This window comes from Carcharhinus amblyrhynchos, chromosome 11 (genome assembly GCF_965287045.1).
Source record: "Carcharhinus amblyrhynchos chromosome 11, sCarAmb.v2.hapA, whole genome shotgun sequence".
Taxonomy (NCBI): domain Eukaryota; kingdom Metazoa; phylum Chordata; class Chondrichthyes; order Carcharhiniformes; family Carcharhinidae; genus Carcharhinus; species Carcharhinus amblyrhynchos.
This window is the reverse complement of record NC_137334.1, coordinates 56434551-56455368: the sequence shown is the minus strand read 5'-3', so window position 1 is coordinate 56455368 and position 20818 is coordinate 56434551. Positions and strand designations below refer to the sequence as shown.

The 20818-nt window shown below is 39.6% G+C and overlaps 2 protein-coding genes across 3 annotated transcripts in view; both read right to left on the bottom strand.

The window, feature by feature from the left end:
- Positions 1-2529: 2529 nt before the first annotated feature.
- On the bottom strand, positions 2530-7630 carry tbr1b (T-box brain transcription factor 1b). The gene is made up of 6 exons (XM_080199164.1): positions 6951-7630; positions 6299-6453; positions 5941-6062; positions 5515-5673; positions 5026-5087; positions 2530-4302 (listed from the first exon to the last, which is right to left on the bottom strand). Exons 1-6 carry the CDS (start codon positions 7628-7630, stop codon positions 3429-3431), a joined length of 2052 nt encoding a protein of 683 aa, XP_080055290.1. The 3' UTR covers positions 2530-3428.
- Positions 7631-11376: 3746 nt separating this feature from the next.
- The window catches only part of psmd14 (proteasome 26S subunit, non-ATPase 14), a 104505-nt gene continuing 95063 nt past the window's right edge, over positions 11377-20818 (bottom strand). For both annotated transcript variants that reach the window (XM_080199159.1, XM_080199160.1), the window contains one exon: positions 11377-11825. In XM_080199159.1, coding sequence (XP_080055285.1) covers positions 11727-11825 — 99 coding nt within the window. In that variant the 3' untranslated portion in view covers positions 11377-11726. The remainder of the gene's footprint in view (positions 11826-20818) is intronic.

Below are 20818 nucleotides of genomic sequence, written 5' to 3'. Positions count from 1 at the left end.
ATCTCCAAAGGACAAACTCTGCTTCCATAGTGGTGAAATTAAGCAATTCAATCAACATTTCCCTTTCTCGGATAACCCTACAACTATCTTTTTTACAGATGTGTAAGTCGTTATTTTTCCAAGCTGGCTTGTATTAAATATCTGTTGCGGTCCTTTCGCTGCTCAAGTGTCCAGCTTACCTAACTAAACACGTTTGATTTTGACAGTATTTGTCGCCTATTGATGGAACCCACGTTGTGAAGATGATTTAACCATTACACGAAACGGCTGGCATCAAGGTTCTATCATCAATAAATATTAACTTTTCTGTTGAAATGTCACGTGGACTTAAAACGTTAACTGTTTCTCCCTCTTTCAGTAAGAAGTCTCACAACACCAAGTTAAAGTCCAGCCAATTTATTTGATAGTAAACTCACAAGCTTTCGGGGTTTGCCCCTTCGTCAGGTGAATGGAGAGTTCTGCATTCACCTGACGAAGGGGCAAACTCCGACAGCTTATGAGTTTACTATTAAATAAATTGGTTGGACTTTAACCTGGTGTTGTGAGACTTCTTACTGTGTTTACCCCAGTCCAACGCCGGCATCTCCACATCATCTCCCTCTTTCCACAGGTACTACTAGACCTGTCGAGTTTATCCAGTATTTTCAGTTTTCATTTAATAACTACTTAAATTTAACTGCAGAAAACTAACCTGGATACTTGGTGAGCAGTCCTGCTTAGAGTTGTTCTCCATATTTAAGTATTATATCCGAAGAGACATTAAATTTAAATCGTCATTTTTTTCCTACTCCATTTGAATCATGTACACTAGTCAATCGACGCACTTCTTAGAAGACTGCGCTAAAGTTCAAAATTCACATGATTCGTGCGTTACGGAACAGCAGTATTACTAAATTCAGATATAAATGAAACGTTAGTGACGTTAAATACTTAATAGTTAAATTACATCTTTAAGTAAATATGTTATGCAAAGGTATTTGTATGTCATTTGTAAGGAGTGCTGTATCTTAACACCTTCTCGACTTGTGGGAAGGATTTTACTAAATCACAACACCGATTAGTAATTAACCCATTTAGTTCTAGTATGTGTTTTGTTTCTTATTCACTGTGGGGTCCGAAAGAAGTTATTGTGAATTGCAGCGTTTTAGGATAAATCAACTATTGCTTTTAGTCGAACATCGTGTTAGAGTATTAAACATCTTGCAGTTGCGTTTGAAGTTCAAATCTTTTTAAAAAGATACCACGTAAAGTTAATGGATAGAAAGTACCAAAACGAATTAATGCACAGTTTAAGAAATGAAGGGAGTTGGATGACAACCAGTACAAAAGAAAATCATCTACCGTTCTCAGGGAATGCTGAACTGGTAAATATTTTTCCATCGAAGCTTAAAGCAAAATACCTACCAAATGTATAAAAACTCAATACATGGGTTTAAATTTTGTGTAAAATTTAACTAGCAATATTAATGAAAACCATACTTGGCCAAAAAACATAATTTCTCATACATGGTTTCTATTTTTGATTTCCTTTTCCTCACCACGGAATTACTGTATTCCGTTATCTGGCACTTACAGTTAAAGCCCTATATTCTCGTCACCGCAAATATTACGTGGAATAAAAAAAACTCTACATTTTAGAGTATTAGAAAGCTTGCTTCGGGCTATAGGGACATCAGTTTTTTTTCCTAATGGGATATCTAGAAAGATATATGTACATTATATCATTTAAAATCCAATTGTCGTACACAAGTCAGTTTCCTCTGCACAAATATTTATTTCCTAATTTTACATGTTAGCTCGCATCCTCTTGAATAAATAGAACTGAAAACGGGAGAAAAACAAGGCAAATATTTTCACTCGTGCTTGAGACAAACGCCAATTAATTTAAAGCCTGCGCAAGAAAAGTTTGCGGCAGTTCTTAAACCTGATTAAAGTGGACGGGAAAATATTGAAAAGGAGGAACTTCTACATAATTATAGGAATTAATGTTGATTTCAAGGGCATTTGGGCTCGGCTAGTTACTACCCGAAGTTCGAAGCAATGAATTGATGCGTCAACACACAACTGGGAAATATTTGCATTATAGTCCCAGAAAGAGGAGAAGTATTAAAGTTCATTACCAAAAGACATTAATTAGTCTTTCAAACGTTACACCTTCAACTAACCACGGACGTGAGCATAGCAAGCTGATCCAATATTTGTGCCAAGTAAAATATTATAGACGTGAAAATTGAGATGCAACCCCAACTCATCCTCGTAGGTTCAAACAGAATCTTAATAAATTTCCCCTAATTTTAAATCATTAACAGCGGAGGCTTTTGTCCCCATTTCAAAATATAAATTGTGATAAACGAGTTAAAATGAACGTATTTTCATTTGTAAGTATTAGAAATTTACGACTACCCAACTGTGTTTAACACCTGTGGTTTAAAACTGTCAGAACGGTTAATAAGTGTACCAAATTCTGCAAACCTAATGTGAATTTACGAGATTTTGTACGATCAAATAAAATATTTACAAAGCTAGACAAAGATTCCATACTTTTTATTATTTCATTTTACACATGAATGTATACAAACTGGCAAAAAAAAACCAAACAGTATCTGTGACATTCACTTCACAGACTGGAACGGGATGAAAGTTTACCCATATACAAGCACGATAATATCTTTACAGAATAGACAAAATTTACATCTCAACCCTGAAAAGCGTCATAGACCCCCCAGCCCCTATTGCAAACAGACCATAATATACTTTCTCTGAGAGGAACTCTGTCATTTAAACAACTTGGCAGCAACTTCAGGAATTAAACTCTAAAATTCTACGTTTCTACAAAAAAAGGATTAAAATCTTACTCTATAATTTGAGCCATTCGAGGTTAAAATAACGCAAAAAAATGCCACTGATCTACCGTTTAAAATAACCTGTACATGTGATTAGATAGAACTGGCGTACTTCCAACCATAAAAGTTGGCCAAATAGGAATTGAATAAAAGTTTCCTGTACAAGACACGATTTACATACCCAAATTTCAATTGAAATACACGAAAGGGAGGGGGGAGGGGGGAGAGAGAAAGGGGGAAGATATGTTTGTACAGATGAACGCACGGCTTTTAAACTTCACAGTTTTATAATTATTTATCACATTAAAACACTGACAGGGTTTTTAAACAAAACACCGGCCTGTGCATCCGAGCCCGGGATTACCAATGGTCATCACCACCACCACCACCACCACCACAGCCAGAGGGAGGAGGAAGGGGGGGGGGGGAGGAGGAAATGGGCATCTTTTTATTTGTGCAGCAAACTGAATAAACTTGAGTGTTGGCACCAGCTTTTGGGTTTGGCTTTTGGCATTTCCGAGGAGGGAGGCGATCAGTGAGAGCCGGGCGGGTGTCTGTTCCCCGCGGGGGAGGGAGGAGGAGGCTTTAAGTGTGCGAGTAGAAGCCGTAAAAGGCCATCTCCTTGGCGCAGTTTTTCTCGCAGTCTCTGGGGGCCAGCGCCTCGCTCTTGAGGGGAGACGGGCTCTCGGTGGCCGGGGCCGGAGGCGGGGGCCCGTCCGCCGAGATGCGCCTCCTCTTGGCCTGCTCGTAGATGCCCGAGTCGCCGGAGTCGATGGACTTGATGGAAGACGGCGCCTCGATCCAGGCCGAGTCCGCCAGCTCCTTGGCCTTGGTGTCCTCGGCGACGGCCGCCAGGGGCGAGCGCTCGGAGCCGGGCCCGGGAGCCGGGCCCAACCCCTCGGCCGCGGCCGCCGCCGCTGCTGCCGCCGCCGCCGCCGCCTCTTCCAGGTACGAGTTGGTGGAGGCCCCGCGGGCCCAGGGCAGCACCGAGCTCGATTTGCACGAGTACTGTGGGCTGCGAGCCCCCCAGCCGGACGGGTCGGGGTAGTAGCCCAGGGGCCGGGTGCCGGCCTGCAGCGGCAGGGCCTTCACCCCCACCCCGTACGACAGGATGGCGTTGCCGGCGAAGTCGGTGTCGTAGGCCGAGAAGTCGAGGCGGTTGTTGGCCGGCTGCTGCAGCGGGGTGACGAACCAGCGCTGCGGGGACGGGGCGGCCGGCTCCTCGGCTTGCTGCGGGGACAGCAGCCCATTGCTGTGGGGGACGCTCCGCTCGCCGCCCCCGCCGCCGCCTCCAGCCCCGGGGCCAGCATGGTGAAAGCGCGCCTTGGCATAGTTATTAACAAACTGCTCCTGCAGGAAGGACTGGGTGACCGCGTAGCGGCTGCTCGGGACGATCTGAGAGCGGGGAGAGTCACTCGGGGACGGGGTGAGCCGGTCAACCTCGCAGCCTGTGTAGATCCTAAAAGGCAGAGAAAAAGAGAGGTGGGGAAAACGTGAGTGAGAGGCGAAAACAGGAATTAAAAGCCAACTCCTCATCATCACCCTAACTTTCACCAAAATAAGTACATCACTTTTACCTACCATATATTAAACTGTTTTTTTTTACACCCTAAGTGTACATTCTGTACCCTTATGTGCTGTATGAACGGTATGTTTTGTCTGTACAGCGAAACTTTTCACTGTATACCAATACATGTGACATGTGACAATAATAAATCAAGTCTACATGCACACCAGACAAATTCACACAACAGAAAACACGATGTTAACACAGCAGCTTTAAAGAAAAGTCAGCGCACAGTTTGTATCTTGGTCACCTAGAAGGTGCCACACGCACTTTGCATTACTTTGCTAGAGCAGTTGCGTGCAACGTTACCTACTCTAGGAATGCACCATAGTGCTGGCCATCAACATTTAAAGAGTAGCACTTAAAAAGAAAATCAAAATTAGGAATTTGCCTTCACCTCAAAACAATACTTTAAAAATCACTATATATAATCAATAAGCTGTAATTGTAAGCATCACTATTTAAGCATCGCCCAGTTTTAAAACATTGATAACTAATTAGAAACTTGTCTAATATTAAAAATCATCACTGCATTTAAAACCTAGGTGTGAACAGAACGCCACTCCGTCCATTCAGCAGATTTCTTCAGGTTAAATAAATGAAGCACAAACTTACGTGTCATAGTTATCTCTAAATCCTTTGGCAAAGGGATTGTGGTCTATTTTCAACTGTGTGATCTGTCAAAAATAAAATTCGGTTAGAGAAATGCATCACAAAACGTTTGTTTAAAGCCAGCCACTCCGGTTTCTTAGCAACCGAACTATGTGCAGACAGCTTCTGAAAATATTAATGAAAATTGCGACGACAAAGTCACTCCTTTGTAAAGTTAGTTACATTTGTGACATACAGTGCAGCAGAGACTACCATGATTCTGTTATAGTCTTTGTTCCATGCCGCTGCAAACTCTACAGTATTAATCAGGAATGTAAAAGTTATTTCCTCGTGTCATCTTTTACTATTAAATGTAGTCGTGTTACTATTTTTATGAAAGGTTTTCAAATGTGTATTAAAATGTTTCATTAATGTTTTATTCAGATGTTGAAATTATATAACATAATTGAGACAAAGTTGAGTAAATTACACGAGTTGCATGCAACTCCTTACATCTGTATTTTGATACGCTGTAACTGCTATGAACTGAGTCTCTGGAAAGGTGAAGGTCTGAACCCTGCCGGGTTGATTCGAGTCCTCAGCTCCGTCTTCATTCACTTCAACTACATGTAGTCGGGGCTGATATTTATGTAGAGACTGTAGAACCACCATCTGGTCAGAGAAAAAAAAATGAAAATGCTTTATTTTTCCGTCTTTTTAGACCCACGGCCAGATAAGCAAATTCACTTTCCAGATCTTTTGAGCTATTAAGCTGTCATACAACATCTCGTCAAAACTAGCGTCTCTATGCCAAGGAATCTGAACTCATCAGTACATTGATTTCAGTACATCAAACATAGTCTTGATTTATCATCGGGGTTTATTTTAAAATAATACGCAGGCAAAAAGAACATAATTGCATCAGATTAAGTCAGTTACCTGACCGTTGTTGTTTGATGCCCCCTTGTTATTGGTTAGTTTTAACTTTCCAAAGGAAATTTCTTGTCTCATCCAGTGAGCACCTGTGTTCGGCGAATCTGGGTGCATATAAATCCTGTTGCCTGTAGAAGACATCCAGAGAAACACAACCAATATCCAGTTAGTCCTTTATGAGAATGTAGCCTCTAATCTGGAACGTGGAGATCGCAAAACAAGCGAAGCCGTAAAAACGCAGCGGGTTCAATTTTAAAAGGCAATTGAGGAACACGGGGCAATTCTGGGAAGCGATTACAGAAATAACAGATCCAAACAATGCTCCCAATCACTGATCTAAAGGACAGATTGCTGAACCACTTGCCTTGTACGTTGGTATCCGCTTTTCCACAAGGAACCCATTTCCCTCCCTGGAATCGCCAGTGATTGGGATCGGCCAGAATAATGTCAACAAAGATGTTGTAATGGGCAGTCGGATCTAGACCAGAGATGTTAAAACTCAAAAATGGAAACATCCGCCTGAAACAGAAAGATAGGCACTTACTCAACAGAAATGAATCGAATATACATTAAAATAGAGATATGTTTGGGCTCGTTATGTATCAGTTCATTTATTGTATTTTTATGTGTAATCCGGTTTCTTAATTTTAATTATCCAGAAATGAAAGATGTCAGAATAAAATCGCCGTTTTAATATTCCCTCAAATTTCCCTATAAAATTGCATTATTTATGAACAAGTATATTTAACTCCTCGAATAAGAATGCATTTTAGTAATCTTAGGAACCAGGGACTCATCATAAATTCTTACTGTAATCAAAGATATCCGGTCTCTAGAGACTGGTAGAAATAGTAAATGTGGTTTTGTATCATTACAGAGAAATACATGGGGTGTTGCATTCCCTAACTAACCTTTTGATTTAATGTTTGCCATTTTGCAGCCAGTAAGTGTCCGCTCTGTCTTCTCTAGGATAGCGAAATTACGTAGCGCCGAGAAAGATAAAAGAGTCCACTTACCTGCCTTGCTTCGTGATGATCATTTCTGTTTGATGTCTATGGAATTTAAGCCACAGCGGCCTATTACACAAGTACACCTGGGCTTTGCCGGGAACCAGTCCTGGCTGACCAGAAGAAAACTGATAGAAAGGTCCTCCCTGATAGCTGTGTCCATACTGTTGAGGGTATGGGTAACCAGTGGCCGGATAGCCTTGAGGAGAAGAATTGGACAAAATGCTATTGTAGGCTCCATTTGTGATCACAGGATGGTGAGCCATATACCTGCTCGGACTGCTAATAGAAAAAGCGGGATGTGTTGGTCCATGCTGGCCAGTGTAAGGAAACATAGCACTGGGAGCAGCAGTCGGTTGCTGTGGTTGGCTTGATTGTGACAGGAGATATCTGTCTGCCGCTGATCCATCGAAATTATGACGAATTTCAGAGACCCCGTCCAAAACAGGAGAGAGCTTGCTTCTCTGGACGTCCCCCGACGCGTCCTTGGAGTCAGGAAAATTGTCTGCCTCTGATTGATTCGTCATCCCCCTGGTAATTTTTTTCAGAGGTGAACTTCTTTCGAGGTTGTCACTGGCCGAGATGATGGGATCATGTAAAGCAAGCTCACTGTTGGGATAAGTGCTATTCACATTCAGAAATTTCTTGGAGAGCATTATAGATGAAGATAAGCAGTGCTCCAACTGCATAGCTTAATAAGTAAGCACTTCACCCTATAGAAACTCTCAACAGCAGATGCAAAACCCAACCCGCTTGTAAGCAATTCTTTAAACACTCTCACAAAGGCTTGTGCTAGTTTTCCCCCCCAAAAGCGATTGGCCAATTGACACTTTGCAATAGTAAGGAAGGACTCACTTTTGATCTTCCCGGTTGCACAGCTAATGAAACAGCTCTTGCTATTGGTTCACTGCTGACAGTAATTTAATTAGACAGACATTAATTAGGATAATCACCTGAGTCCTAATGGCAATGATGGCAAATTGCAAGATGATCTCATTTTAGAAAGACAGTCTGTGTGTTACTAACAAGCAACCTTCCCTCCCCCTGTTTTTGGACAGTGTTACAGCCAGGAAGAATCTATGGATACAATTGGGCTGAACTGCAAAGAATAAAGGCCCATTAAATAGTTTGAGTTTGCTTTTACACATCTGTATTGCCCGAAATATTGATTATTTAAAAAATAGATAGCAAAATATAGTTAAGCGAGGCAGTTCAGTTGCGGGGGGAAAAGTATCCAATTATAAATAGGAGAATAGTCCGGTGCTCTTTCAATTCCACAATATCACAGACGGTGTTTTTTTGTGATCTGATCTTCAAACAATACTTTCGTTCTTAAGCGTACAATAATTTACAGCATGACTTTAAAGGTACATATCACATTAGCTAATGCGTATTTCAAAAGGTCGTCGTTGAAATATTTAAGATTCGCATGAAGCACAGTGAAACCTTTGAGTATGTTTTAATGGTCCTGTGAGCTTTTAAAGAAAATTCTTCTTATTCCGAAGTGCAAAGGTGTAACCGAAGTGCACCAAACAGTTCATTTTATTGTTTTCTGAAACATTTATCTATTAAAATCTCACTTCAAAAAGTTATATCAAACAACATAGCGTAAACAAATACGAAGAGATTGAGCAAAAAGAAATCTAATATTAATGATCACGGGTTTCAGCACGTGGAGAACATTCTGATCTTTTAAATAATAAGTAACTGCGAAGTCATAAAATAATGTTTAAATGTAAGGGACTAAATAAATTTTAACAAGTGTGCTCGGTTCATTTCCTTTCTAATGACCCGGGAAAAGCACTGGGAATAAACTTGTTATACCTGATACATCCTCAAGGCTACTTAAGGGTTGCATTGTTAAAATAAACGTCACGCTTTCACGGAGGTTTGGAACACACATCTCTAAAGCGATTCACAATAGTACATGCAAATAGAGATATGTTTTCAATAGCAACTGACAAAACATGAAAATTCAATTATATCTTGCAAATCATTAGTTTAATAGACAGATGAGGGATTTATTCCTTTTCAAGAACATCTTATTTATACTCAATTTGTAAAGTGTTAACGATCACGACTTCAATAACCTTATTGGGAAATATCGCTGGTCTGAGATTACTAGTCCATACTATGCCAAATTACCCATTCAGAAGTTTTTTTTTTCTCGAATTCATGAAAAATATATAAGGCAGGTACTTTAGTTGGTGCAGTTTTTCTCTGAGATGAATTGAATGCGTTCAGCTAAACAATTTCATTGTCTATATTTTACAATTATTGGTTCGATCTGCATGTTTTCTCTGCCCTTCTGAGAGTCGGGATGCTTTGCAGTCAGTGAAAATGGTCTTTTAAAATGAGTATTCCTCGTGAATAACAGAATTCCCCCGTGATGTTCCGCACCACAGCTTGAAAGGGACCAATTATTTTTCTGTGTGAAAGAGCCCGTGATATGGTGGACACTGGCAGTTTTTATCGCTAAAATGGTACTTGCAATTGCATTCCGGGTTCACTAATTCCACGTTAAGCTTTATTTTCCTACTCAAGCGGAAATGTAGTATTTACAAGCACTTAGCATCGTTAAATTAATAACTCTTGGAAGTCCCAGATTATTTCTGAGATGAAAAACAGCTAACAAAAAGACTGAAAAGTGTCGAAATGATATAGAAATCAAAGATCATCACACAAATTGAATTCAGTATTTAAGGGATTTATTTAGAAACTAAGTACGTCAATGATGTTGGTGATCCACGCGAAGTTCCATGTTCGAGGTTCCATTTTCGAGATTTGGATCGCCCTCAACTGCTGAGGGCTTAAATCCATGCCAAGGTGGAGTTTAAAAGTAACTTTTTTGGGCCATTACATCTCAGCCAGCACGTTTGTTGTTCCATATACTTAAATCAGTCATCCCTCACCATTTTCAAGTAAAGGATAGCCGTATTCTGGTATACCACCAACTCCTAGGAATAATTCAACGTGATTTCTTGTCAACTGTCGCTTTGCTTTTGGCTTATATTATCCAAACGAATACATTCCAACGTAAACCCGAGCGATTTAAAAACAGTTTAAGTACAAGGCGAATGAGAATTTTCTACAAGTAGCATTTGCTGCCATTTGTCGACTCGGCTCCAATAACATTTTTGTACTATTATCATACGCGCGAATTATACCAAGTTTTGGGAGTGAGGGAAGCTATACTTCTTAATACCAAAACATTAATTATTCGTAATGATTGTATAATGAAAACCCGATTGCAAGAGTGCGTTTAGTAAAATGTACAGCTTAAGATCGGAAATGTTATTATAACTAACATAAATATAGTAAGTTTTACGTCAACTCGATAATACCGCATGAAAATGTATACCATTCAGGTTTCCATCCCACGTTCGGAACACTGCTGTATTACAAAAAATGCGCCAACAAGAGAATTAAAGACTGAATACTTTTTTTCCAGGATTACTCCCAAAACAGATGCTGTAATTTAGAATATATGTTTTTTGAAAAACAATTCTTCAAACAGCAGGGAAAATGTCAATTTTCTTCTAACCGATTTCATCAACAAGAATACATAGATTGTCAATGTCGAAATTGTCGGCGGGTTACCCAGAAGTGTCACGAAGGGATCATTATATAATCAACAATTACACAAGTTACCATTTTACCTCCGAATTGTGGCTTTTGCCTCAGTTTGGAAAAAATACCTTTGATAATATGATGGTTAATTGACGAAATCGAGCGATATTATAAATGACTATCGGCAGTTTTTCTGGAGTTGCATTTTAATTACAGAACGCTATTATTTATTCCTTGTTCCCGACGGAAATAGTAATTGGAATAATTAAATGTTTAGATCAGGCAGGAATGTGCCGAGAGACTCGTAACTCAAATATGCGTTTAAAGGAATGTGTCTCTACATTTGTTCCTGAAAATTTAAATTCATCAAGTAGTTTCAAATAAGTGGTACAATCAATTTTAAAATATGATTATCTCTAATGGTCGCAGTATCATAGTTCAAAGCTGCCAATCATAGCAAGTTATGGCTGGATTGTATCAAGGTTAATCACAACAGATAGCATTTTTCCAAAAAAAATCTTGTGCGCCTCTTATTCATGAATTAGTGGGTTAATGTACCTTAACGTTCTCTGTGCCAAGCAGTTGGTTGAGAAATGTCATTCTTCACAGACGAGATTCTAGTTTGACCTTAGCATCTGCCATATTCACAGCTACGACCCTAGAGGTGTTAGACATGTGCTACCTCTGCAGAGCTGAACAGCTCTTAATAAACAAGGAAGGATCGGAAAAATCCTTTTGTGTGCCTGGTTGAGGTTTGGCGCTTTCAAAACCCTGCAGCACTTCATTTTGAAGTCTTCAAAAACTACGGAATCCGTTTTAGACAGCACAAGTCTGATTTTCGCGGCATTGAAGAGTTCAGTGCAAATACAAAGACAGATCTAACTTTATTTTATTGATAGTTTGAGATCTACCAATTGAAAATGACATTAACAAAATACCAAAATCAAACTTGGATACAAAGATTAAACTTCATTTTTTTTTACAAAAAGGAAAAATAAGACGGAAATAGGCTTGGATCCATCTTCTCAACAATTGATTCAAAAGCAAGAATGACAGGTGCTGTACCGTTGCTCACAGCTCATGTTGTAATGATGACGAATGTCTATGCTTTTGATAAGTAAAGCCTTTAGCAGCCTCGGCATTATAAACCATCCAATATAAACTATACAATCCAAAATATAGCAATGCATTAGTATTTTATAATATTACAGTTCACTATTTAAATACAACTGTATCCAACATGGCTGCTAGGCATTGCACTATATTTGAAGTCATCACAACATCCACATGCTCCTCCAAATGGCGTTTTGGATCCTATGAAACAATCAGGGGTAGAAGTCATCAAACAAATCGATCATTTTTCAAGCAAGACAATAATATTCTGTGATCATCATACTAATCTGGATTTTTATCTTTTTTGGAACGTTTATATTTCAAGTACTCTATTATGGCCATATAATACTTCAATTTTCAATAACATGTTAGCAGACCAGCTTCATGCAGTGCAACTGTGAAATTGGTTCACAGCTTTTACAAGCAATGCAAATTAAGTATAAAAATGAAGGCCCTTTATTTTCTGGATTAGAAAAGGAAATAATTTTTGCATAACATTCATGCCATAAGATTACAGAATACATCTCAGACAACAGCCTAAAGGAGGAATTCAAATGAATTCAGAATTTCCAGATTGGCTTACACTTTAGAACAGTGCTTCTCAATCTAAGGTCCATAGAGATTTTCCAGGAGATCTGCAAAATAATGTGAATGGAACACACTGCTGCACTGGCACAGGCCAGGTTACGTGCTGTTGGCATGTGTTGGTTTAATTCGTCCGTTCAAATGGCACAGCTAAATACTTGCTCACCAAGCAGTTCGATGTCAAGTCTGGGAGCTGGGGGAGGGAGTCTAATGCATTTGGTAATGGGGCACTGGTAACCTACCAGGTGGACACTGGAAAATAACCCTGAAACATTCAGCAGCTGTGCAGTGAGTTGATGCAAGATAGAGGGATATCCTAATAGGAGCCACCAAGCCTAATTCCACTCTAGGAACAGTAGGGAGGTGTCATGTGAAGTATTCCAGAGGCATAGTGCTGAACTTAGAATTGCCTTTCAATTTTCAGTTGAAAGTAACCCAAGTTTTCACATTTGGCAAAATTCAATGTTAGTTTCTCCAATAGAAACCAATGAACTTTACATTCAGAATACAACATACAAGAAGTTTACATTATAATTTGGATAGAGAAAAGGTGCATATTACTTGTCACTTGAAAAAAAGCTTGAACTAAAAATGTCTGACAACCACTGGTTAAAAATTCACCAAAGGGTGTCAGCTATTAATGTGCTGAATAATTATTTTTACTTCTATGCAATATTTGTCAATAAAAGTACTAACTATTTTGTTCTGGGTTACTGTTCACTTGGTATTGACCCCAATGACAATAGGCAATAAGACAGCTGAAGTGACAGGTCCATTGGTACTGAATTTCAATATAATATTTTGACTTTAATGGTGGGCAGCACAGCAGTTGGCACTGCTGCCTCTCAGCACCATGGATCCGGGTTCGATTTCCAGCTTGGGTCACTGTCTGTGTGGAGTTTGCATGTTCTCCCTGTGTCTGTGTGGGATTTCTCTGGGTGCTCTGGTTTCCTCCCACCATCTGAAAGACATGCTGGTTAGGTGCATTGACCTGAACAGATGCTGGAGTGTGGCGACTAGAGGAATTTCACAGTAACCTTATTGCAGTGTTAATGTAAGCCTTACTTGTGACTAATAAATAAACAAACTTTTCAATATTAAGGGCTGTTTAAACTTGTCTACTTGGTAGCTTGCCTTAAGCCATGCATTCATCTTCCCATTTTTGCTGGCACGTGATTACTATCCTTTGCAATCCTAATTTTGAACTTCCACCCTCGTTTCTGGAGGTCTCACCTCAAGGCCTTGTCCTTGCTGGTATTGATATATACCACAAGTTCCGGCTCACTCCCTTCACTCTTCAGAATATTTTACATCCTCTCCATGATGTCCGTAAGCATGTCCCCAGGGAGGCAACTCATCATACAAGAGAATATCTTTTCCCAAAGGTAGGGGAGTCTAAAACTAGAGGGCATAGGTTTAAGTAAGAGGGGAGAGATACCAAAGTGTCCAGAGGAGCAAGTATTTCACACAGAGGGTGTTGAGTGTCTGAAACAAGCTGCCAGAGGTAGTAGTAGAGGTGGATACACCTTTGTTTTTTAAAAAGCATTTAGATAGTGGAGGGATATGGACCAGATGCAGGCAATTGGGATTAGCTTAGTAGTTTCAAAAAAGAGGGGTGGCATGGATGAGTTGGGCCGAAGGGCCTGTTTCCAGGCTGTAATTGTCTATGACTCACAATGATACTTACAGAAACACCTATCGCCCTTAGTATGGAATCTCTTATTATGATTGCACTACTATACTTTGCTATTCCTGTCTGGACTGCACTCTGTCTCGTCACTCCCAGTAGTCTCCATTTCTGAGCACTGGTTTTGAGAATGGTACACACCAGCACATCCAGCATCTTCTTACTCTTTCAGATCACCATACATCTACCATTCTGAAATTGGTGGCCACCTCCTGGAACGTGTGATCCCAGAAACTTTCATCCTCCATGATCTCCAGAGTAATTCCAGCTGCCTCCAAGCTCAGAAAACCTCAGTTCAGACTTGAGCAGCTGGTTACATGTGGTTCCCTTAAGAAAATGAAGTGCCACAGAGTTCTCGCATGGAATTATACCTCCTTTCTTTCTGTCTTAACCACTGTGATATTTCTTGGCTTCCACAGTTGTCATTTCTTTTCTTTCCTCTACAGTTAAAACTGATGGAAGCTTCAATTTGCTATTCTTCCAATTTCAGTATCATTCACATGCTAATCCAGCTCACCCTGTTGTGTCTGTATTTCTATCTTATTTCTCCTTCTTTTAAAAACTTGTGCATCCGTAGAATACTTATTCATTTTATATTTTTTGATACATTCATGTTTTGCCTTCTTGATTGTCCTTTTGTCACTTTCCTAAATTCACCTTTCCTTTACCTTTTGTTTATAGTTGAAGTACCTTTCCTTTAGATGCAATTTTAAGCTCACGCCTCAATTCATCCAAGGCATCATTTTCTTTGTTAATTTGTTCTTATTTTTGATGGAATATTTTCTCCTCAAATCAACAATACTTTCCTTTAAATAATACCCCTGGGTACCTTACCTCTATCTGGGAATATATTTCTACAGTTTCCTTTCTTTAGCTATAACCTCATTTCGTCATAGTTGGCCTTTTCTTCATCTATTACGTTAGTGTTTGTACCTATATCTCCTGATTATTACCTTAAACCTTAATACAGAATGATTACCATTAGATATTCTCCCACATTATCTGCTCTGGTTTAATTCCCATTACAATGTTTAAGAAGTGGTTCGTCCCTTGTTGGTCTTATTACATATCTAGTCAGTGGGTAGTCTTTCACACATTGTAAAAATGCCATCCCCTTTCACTTCCTTTTCCTGTTTGTTGAATTGGGGATAGTTAAATTTTCCCATGATTTGATTATGTAAATAACGCTTCTATATATCAGACCATCCAGTTCCCCTTTGACTCAAGAACAGCTTCTTCCCTGCTGCCATCAGACTTTTGAATGGACCTACCTCGCATTAAGTTGATCTTTCTCTACACCCTAGACTGTAATATTACATTCTGCATTCTCTAATTTCCTTCTCTATGAACAGTATGCTTTGACTGTATAGTGTGCAAGAAACAATACTTTTCACTGTATACTAATACATGTGACAATCAATCAAATCAAATCCAATTCCTTTTCATCACTTGATTATCTGTAATGCACCCGTTACAGTGAACAATCCCTTCTCATTCATCTCCATCCATCTGGATTCTGTTTTAGCCCTTTGTTAGCTACATCCTTTCTTGCCACCGTCATTATGTTATTTCTGATTAACACAACTATCCCAACATCCTTTCTTTCTTTTCTTCCATTTCTAAACATATTATAGCCTGCAATATATAAATGCCAAACCATTACTGTCTGCAGCCATGTTTCAGATTACACACACTTTTTCATATCTATTGACTATAGTTTCACTGTTATGTTGGTGATGGTCTCCACACTGCTGTACAGGAAATTTAATACACTCTTACTCTTCACCACTCCTGGTCTAATTTATCAGGTAGAGTTTCCTACAAACTCTTCTACTCCTCAAATGTTTGTTATTTTTAACAACTTTTGTACTCTGACCATTGCCAGCTTTCTTATATATTTAGATTAGTATTACATCCATTTTTTTCAGTCCTCCTTGGATGTTGGTGTCAGAATGCATGGAAGTAATGGATAATTTTGAACCTGTTAACCTAATGTCAATTGTAGGCTAAGTTTTAGACTCCATCAGTGAGCATTTAGAGATCTTGGGATAATTGAAAATAGAGAAACGATTCTTTTATTAGGCAAGTCGTGTTTAGGAAATTTAGTAATTTGTTTTTAAAAGAATAAATGATTGTACAGATAAAAGCAGAGGTTTGGTAAACAGAGGAGTCTCATACGACATTTAAGGAGGACACAAAAAACCCAACATCATCCAGGACAAAATCCCACCCACCAACTTAAACATTCACTCCCTGCACCACTGGGCGCACAGAGATAGCAGTGTGTATGCAATACAAGATGCACTGCAGCAACTCACTAAGCCTCCTTCAACAGTACCTTACATCCTGCTACCACCTACAAGATGCATGGGAACACCACCTCCAAGTCACAGACCACCCTGACATACATCGGATTGTCACTCCTTCAATGTTGTTGGATTTGGAGCTTCCTTCCTAACAGGTCTGTTAGCATGTGGACTACAACGGTTCAAGAAGGAAATTCGCTGCAGTACAACAATATCTGGCTTAGCAAAGGTTAATGTAGGACTGGGAAAAAGTACCACCCGCATTGTGATAAAAAGTGACAAATGAACTGAGAATAGTCAGAAGAAAGCCTGGAATTCGCTCATATGTTGAGGGTATAGGCCAAGCTATGTGCGTTATCAATAAATACTTAATGTTACACCATGAAAGACTCAAAACCTCTTTGTGAGACTGACTGAACTAAACACACAACACAGTGACAGCTAATGCAAAAACCTAGGAACTCAAGAGAAGCTGAAGCAGAAGTTCAAAATCTGGAAAATTAAAGGAACCACATTCTGACCTAACTGAAAGCACCCTAAGTGAAGACATAGAGATAGATCACCTGAAAGAAGCTCCATTGCAGGATTGGAAGCAGAAAGGCAAAAGAAAATAAACTCAACTCTGCAGCTGAGGAATTCACAAGATCTTGTGGATGTCCAGAGTCAAAGACCCCAGCAGGAGTGAGCAAATAAAATTCAGTTCGAAGCCAGGACTAGTTTAAAAAACTTCAGTGCTGTTAGAAAAAAGTCAGTATCTGCAAGCACAGCGGCCAGTCTGGGTTCAAAATTAACGAGGTATAAATGTTAGCCAAGCTTGTTGCAAGAAGAAAAAGAAAGCAAAAATGAATTGGAAGGCTTAGACACCTCGCCAAAGCCAGGAATCCAGTGTAAGCACCCAAAAATCCTCCAATATCACAGGGAAGGCCAAGAATAATTGATTAAGTAAATCACTGCATGAAACTAAAGACAAAGAGTTCACCATTCGATGTGAGCCCACCAAAATGCAAGATGTAAAGGAAGACTCTTTGAAAAAACAGTTATTGTAGCGCTATCTATAAAACCTGCACAGCAGTTAAAGCTGCACTCACCCAAATTTAAAGATTGCCACAGACAACAAATCAACATTACCAGACTAAATTTGAACTGATCAAACGTCCAAACCTAATGCAAAACTGGGCATCTTGGAGAAGAAAAAAATTAAGATACTGGAGTACATTAGGTCTAAGTAGGAAATCAGAAGTCCAAACTGATACATTGGTGAATTTGAGAATAAAGTAATCATAATGCAATGCACTGATGAGTCCTCAACTGGGTCTGATAAAATATTAAAAGTCTTTGGCAAATATTTTAATCTTCAAGTTGTGAAGCATGTAGAGCTTAAAAAGATAGAAAACCCCCTGAAAAGCTACAGAAGGGAAACAGACAATACCCAAGCAAATCACATGATGGCTGCAGGCAGGCAGTGAACTAGCCTAAGTCTTAAAATAAACCTGTTTAAAATAAACCTATCAGAGCTGTTTTGTCTGGATCCAACAGCACTGTATTATTAGTGCAACAGCATAACTGATCTCAATTGATGCATGCTTGTTTTAATCTGAGCTAATGCAGAGTTCTGTTATTTGTGTCTTCTCCTTGGATGTTTTCAGACTGTGGCTTGATTAGATTGATTGATTGGTAAAGTCTTTTGATGGGTACAACTCGGCTTTCACAGGGAACTCAAGACAGTCTGCTTTTGGAATCTTTAGAGAGAGGTTGATTTCTCTGTATCTCTTGCTCTCTCAGAGGTCTGAAAACTGGAATCTGCTAGAAAATAAACCTCTTTTTCTTTGACTCTATTGTTTGGAAGTTGCTGCATGAGAATTAGAAGACAAATGTCTGTCTGGATCATTCTCCAGGAGGTCTTAAAAGGCCAGAAATCTAGTACCTATGTCAGCATCTTTGGTTTCTGAGTTAGCTGGTTCTAAAGGAGAGATTCATGTTTGTGGGAGATACTGCAAGTTGGAACAATAGAAATACTAGCTGTTAAGAATTATATTTTGTCAGTTTAAGCATTTAATTGGTAAGAGTTATATCAAATAATTTTCTTATATTTTAACTGTGTTCTTAAATAAAGTTTGTTTTGACAAAAGCTTCCCAGTGGGTCACCTGAATCATACCTAGCGTGAAACACCTCATGCTTACCCTAATGCCAAAATCAAATGTAAAAGTTAAGGTCTAGGCTAACTTCATAAAATATCTTGGAGTTTCTGATCTGTTCCTTAACAAATGCTAAGAATGAATGAATGAATTGAAAGGATCTAAAGAGTAGTCAGTGACCAAGGGAGAAAGATTCCAAAAGGAATTTACTGCTCAGGTGAAGCTGCTAAGCTTGTATAAACATTACACAGATAAATCAAACACAGACAAGCAAACTCATCAGGAAAGTTGCTGAGCTCAGTGAAAAGATTCATAAGTTTGAAAATGATTTTGGGAATGAGTGAACATATACTTAGATGAAATAGGCAGAAAGGAAGATTCAATTTTTTGGTAAAATAACAGCAGGCCCCGTGGAAAAAGAAAAATTTTCACACTAGAACAGTGTGTTGTACACTCTCTCTGGAAAGAATGGGACAAGCAAGTAGTCTCTCAGCAGCGCAGATGGGGAATTGACAAACAGAAGTTCAACTCCTAGGAGCCAAACCAAATGCATCAGAAGACAACCCGGCGCCAGAAACCCAGGTTACAATGCAAACTCAAAGTCATCAAAGGTCACTGAAATCAACAGAACCTATTGGTCCTCCAAATTTTAATATGGAGCTTTGGACAACAATGGTAGAGGCTCCCTGAATCACATGGCTGATCAGGAATCTCTCCCACTAGTGTGTTAGAAGGATTTACATCTTGATAATCAATTGGTCCTTCAGAATGAAATCCAGAAGAACTGTCAAGCCTCTATACCATCTGAATGTATAAATGTCTGAGACCTGCAGAGGGTAGGGAGAAGGGGTAGCACGAGTGTAATGTAAATACATTGGGTAAAGACTAGAGGGAAGTGCATTATGAATGTTTTTGGCATAGCAATGGTTAATGTGGGACAGGGAAACATTACTGCCCACAGTATAAGGAGACATATATATTATCTTCAATAAACCCTTAATGTTTAACCATACAAGACCCAGAATCTCTTCATGAGACCTACTGAACTGAACATACAGCACTCACCATCATCTTCTGAAGGGCAATTAGGGATGGCTAAGAAAATACTGACTGTCATGAAAGCATAAAAGAAACACCACACAGAACCATAGAATTCCTACAATGCAGAATAAGGCCATTCGGTCCATCGTGTCTACACCTACTCATTGAAAGAGCAGAAGCAGTTTAATGCAAAGAAGCATCAGGTAACACATTTGGGGCAGAGCTCGGGGTGGCATTAAAACAAAGGACCAGGGCCCACATAAAAATGGAAAGATACTGAAGGATGTGACAACATAATTCACTGAAAGTGCAAGAATTGAAAGAAGAGCCAAAGGGAAAAAAATGCTAGTAACATTTCAGGTTTCATAAACGGTGATACAGAGTAGAAAAACAAAGTCATTATCAGCAATTTGTACAAAGCAATGACTAAACTGCAAGTTGGAGTACTACATGCAGGTTTAGATGCCCAATCACAGAAACGGCACCAGAACCACTGACAGTACATAGAAGTGTAGATTAGTCATGGTGAGAGTTGTTTTTGTAGCCAATGATTCCTGGAACAGGTTGCGAGTCTGTCTCCGGGGCCCATAGCCTGAGGCACACGCACACGCATGCATGGATGATATAGGGTCATCAATCCACCTAAACCACATTTCTTTGGACTGAGGGGGGAACTGGAGCACCAGGAGAAGACCCACATAGATATGGGGAGAATGTGCAAACCCCAGTCAGACCTCAGGATAGAACTGAACCTGGGTCCCTGGCGCTGTGAGGCAGCAGTGCTAACCATTGCAACACCATGCCACCCAGAAATGAGCACAACTTTATTTTTAAAATATGAATAGTATTAGTGGGGTGAACAAAGAAATATTATTTCCATTTATAAGCGAGTGATGGTCGTGTTACAGATCACTCATGGAGTCCTGGTTACTGTGGCAATATGCATTTTTACATGCATGTTTTAATATGGAGCTTTGGACAGCAATGGTAGGGGCTCCCTGAATCATATGGCTGATCAGGAATCTCTCCCACTAGAGTGTTAGAAGGATTTGCAGCTTGATAATCAATCATTTAGATGTGTTATGAACGTACGAATAAGTGATTCATGAATCATAGAATCATGAATCATAGAATCCCTACAGCACATGAGGAGACCATTCAGCCCATTGAGTCTCCACCAACTCTCTGACAGAGCACCCTACCCACATCCTATCCCCATAAACCCACATACTTACCTCACTAATTCCCCGAGCCTATCCATCTTGGGAAACTAAGGGATAATTTAACATGGTCAACCAATCTAACCTACACATCTTTGGACTGTGGGAGGAAACCATACAGACATGGGGAGAATATGCAAACGCCACACAGTCACCTGAGGCTGGAATGGAACATGACCCTGGTGCTGAGACAGCAGTGTTAACCAATGTGCTGAGAGA

Excerpts from the sequence above, each read along its gene's own strand:
- tbr1b (XM_080199164.1), bottom strand. The coding sequence starts at position 7,630 with ATGCAGTTGGAGCACTGCTTATCTTCATCTATAATGCTCTCCAAGAAA. Across the intron at positions 6,454-6,950 it reads ATCATCACGAAGCAAGGCAG|GCGGATGTTTCCATTTTTGA; the intron begins GTAAGTGGACTC and ends TTTCTGTTTCAG. Across the intron at positions 4,303-5,025 it reads TTTAGAGATAACTATGACAC|GATCTACACAGGCTGCGAGG; the intron begins GTAAGTTTGTGC and ends TCTGCCTTTTAG.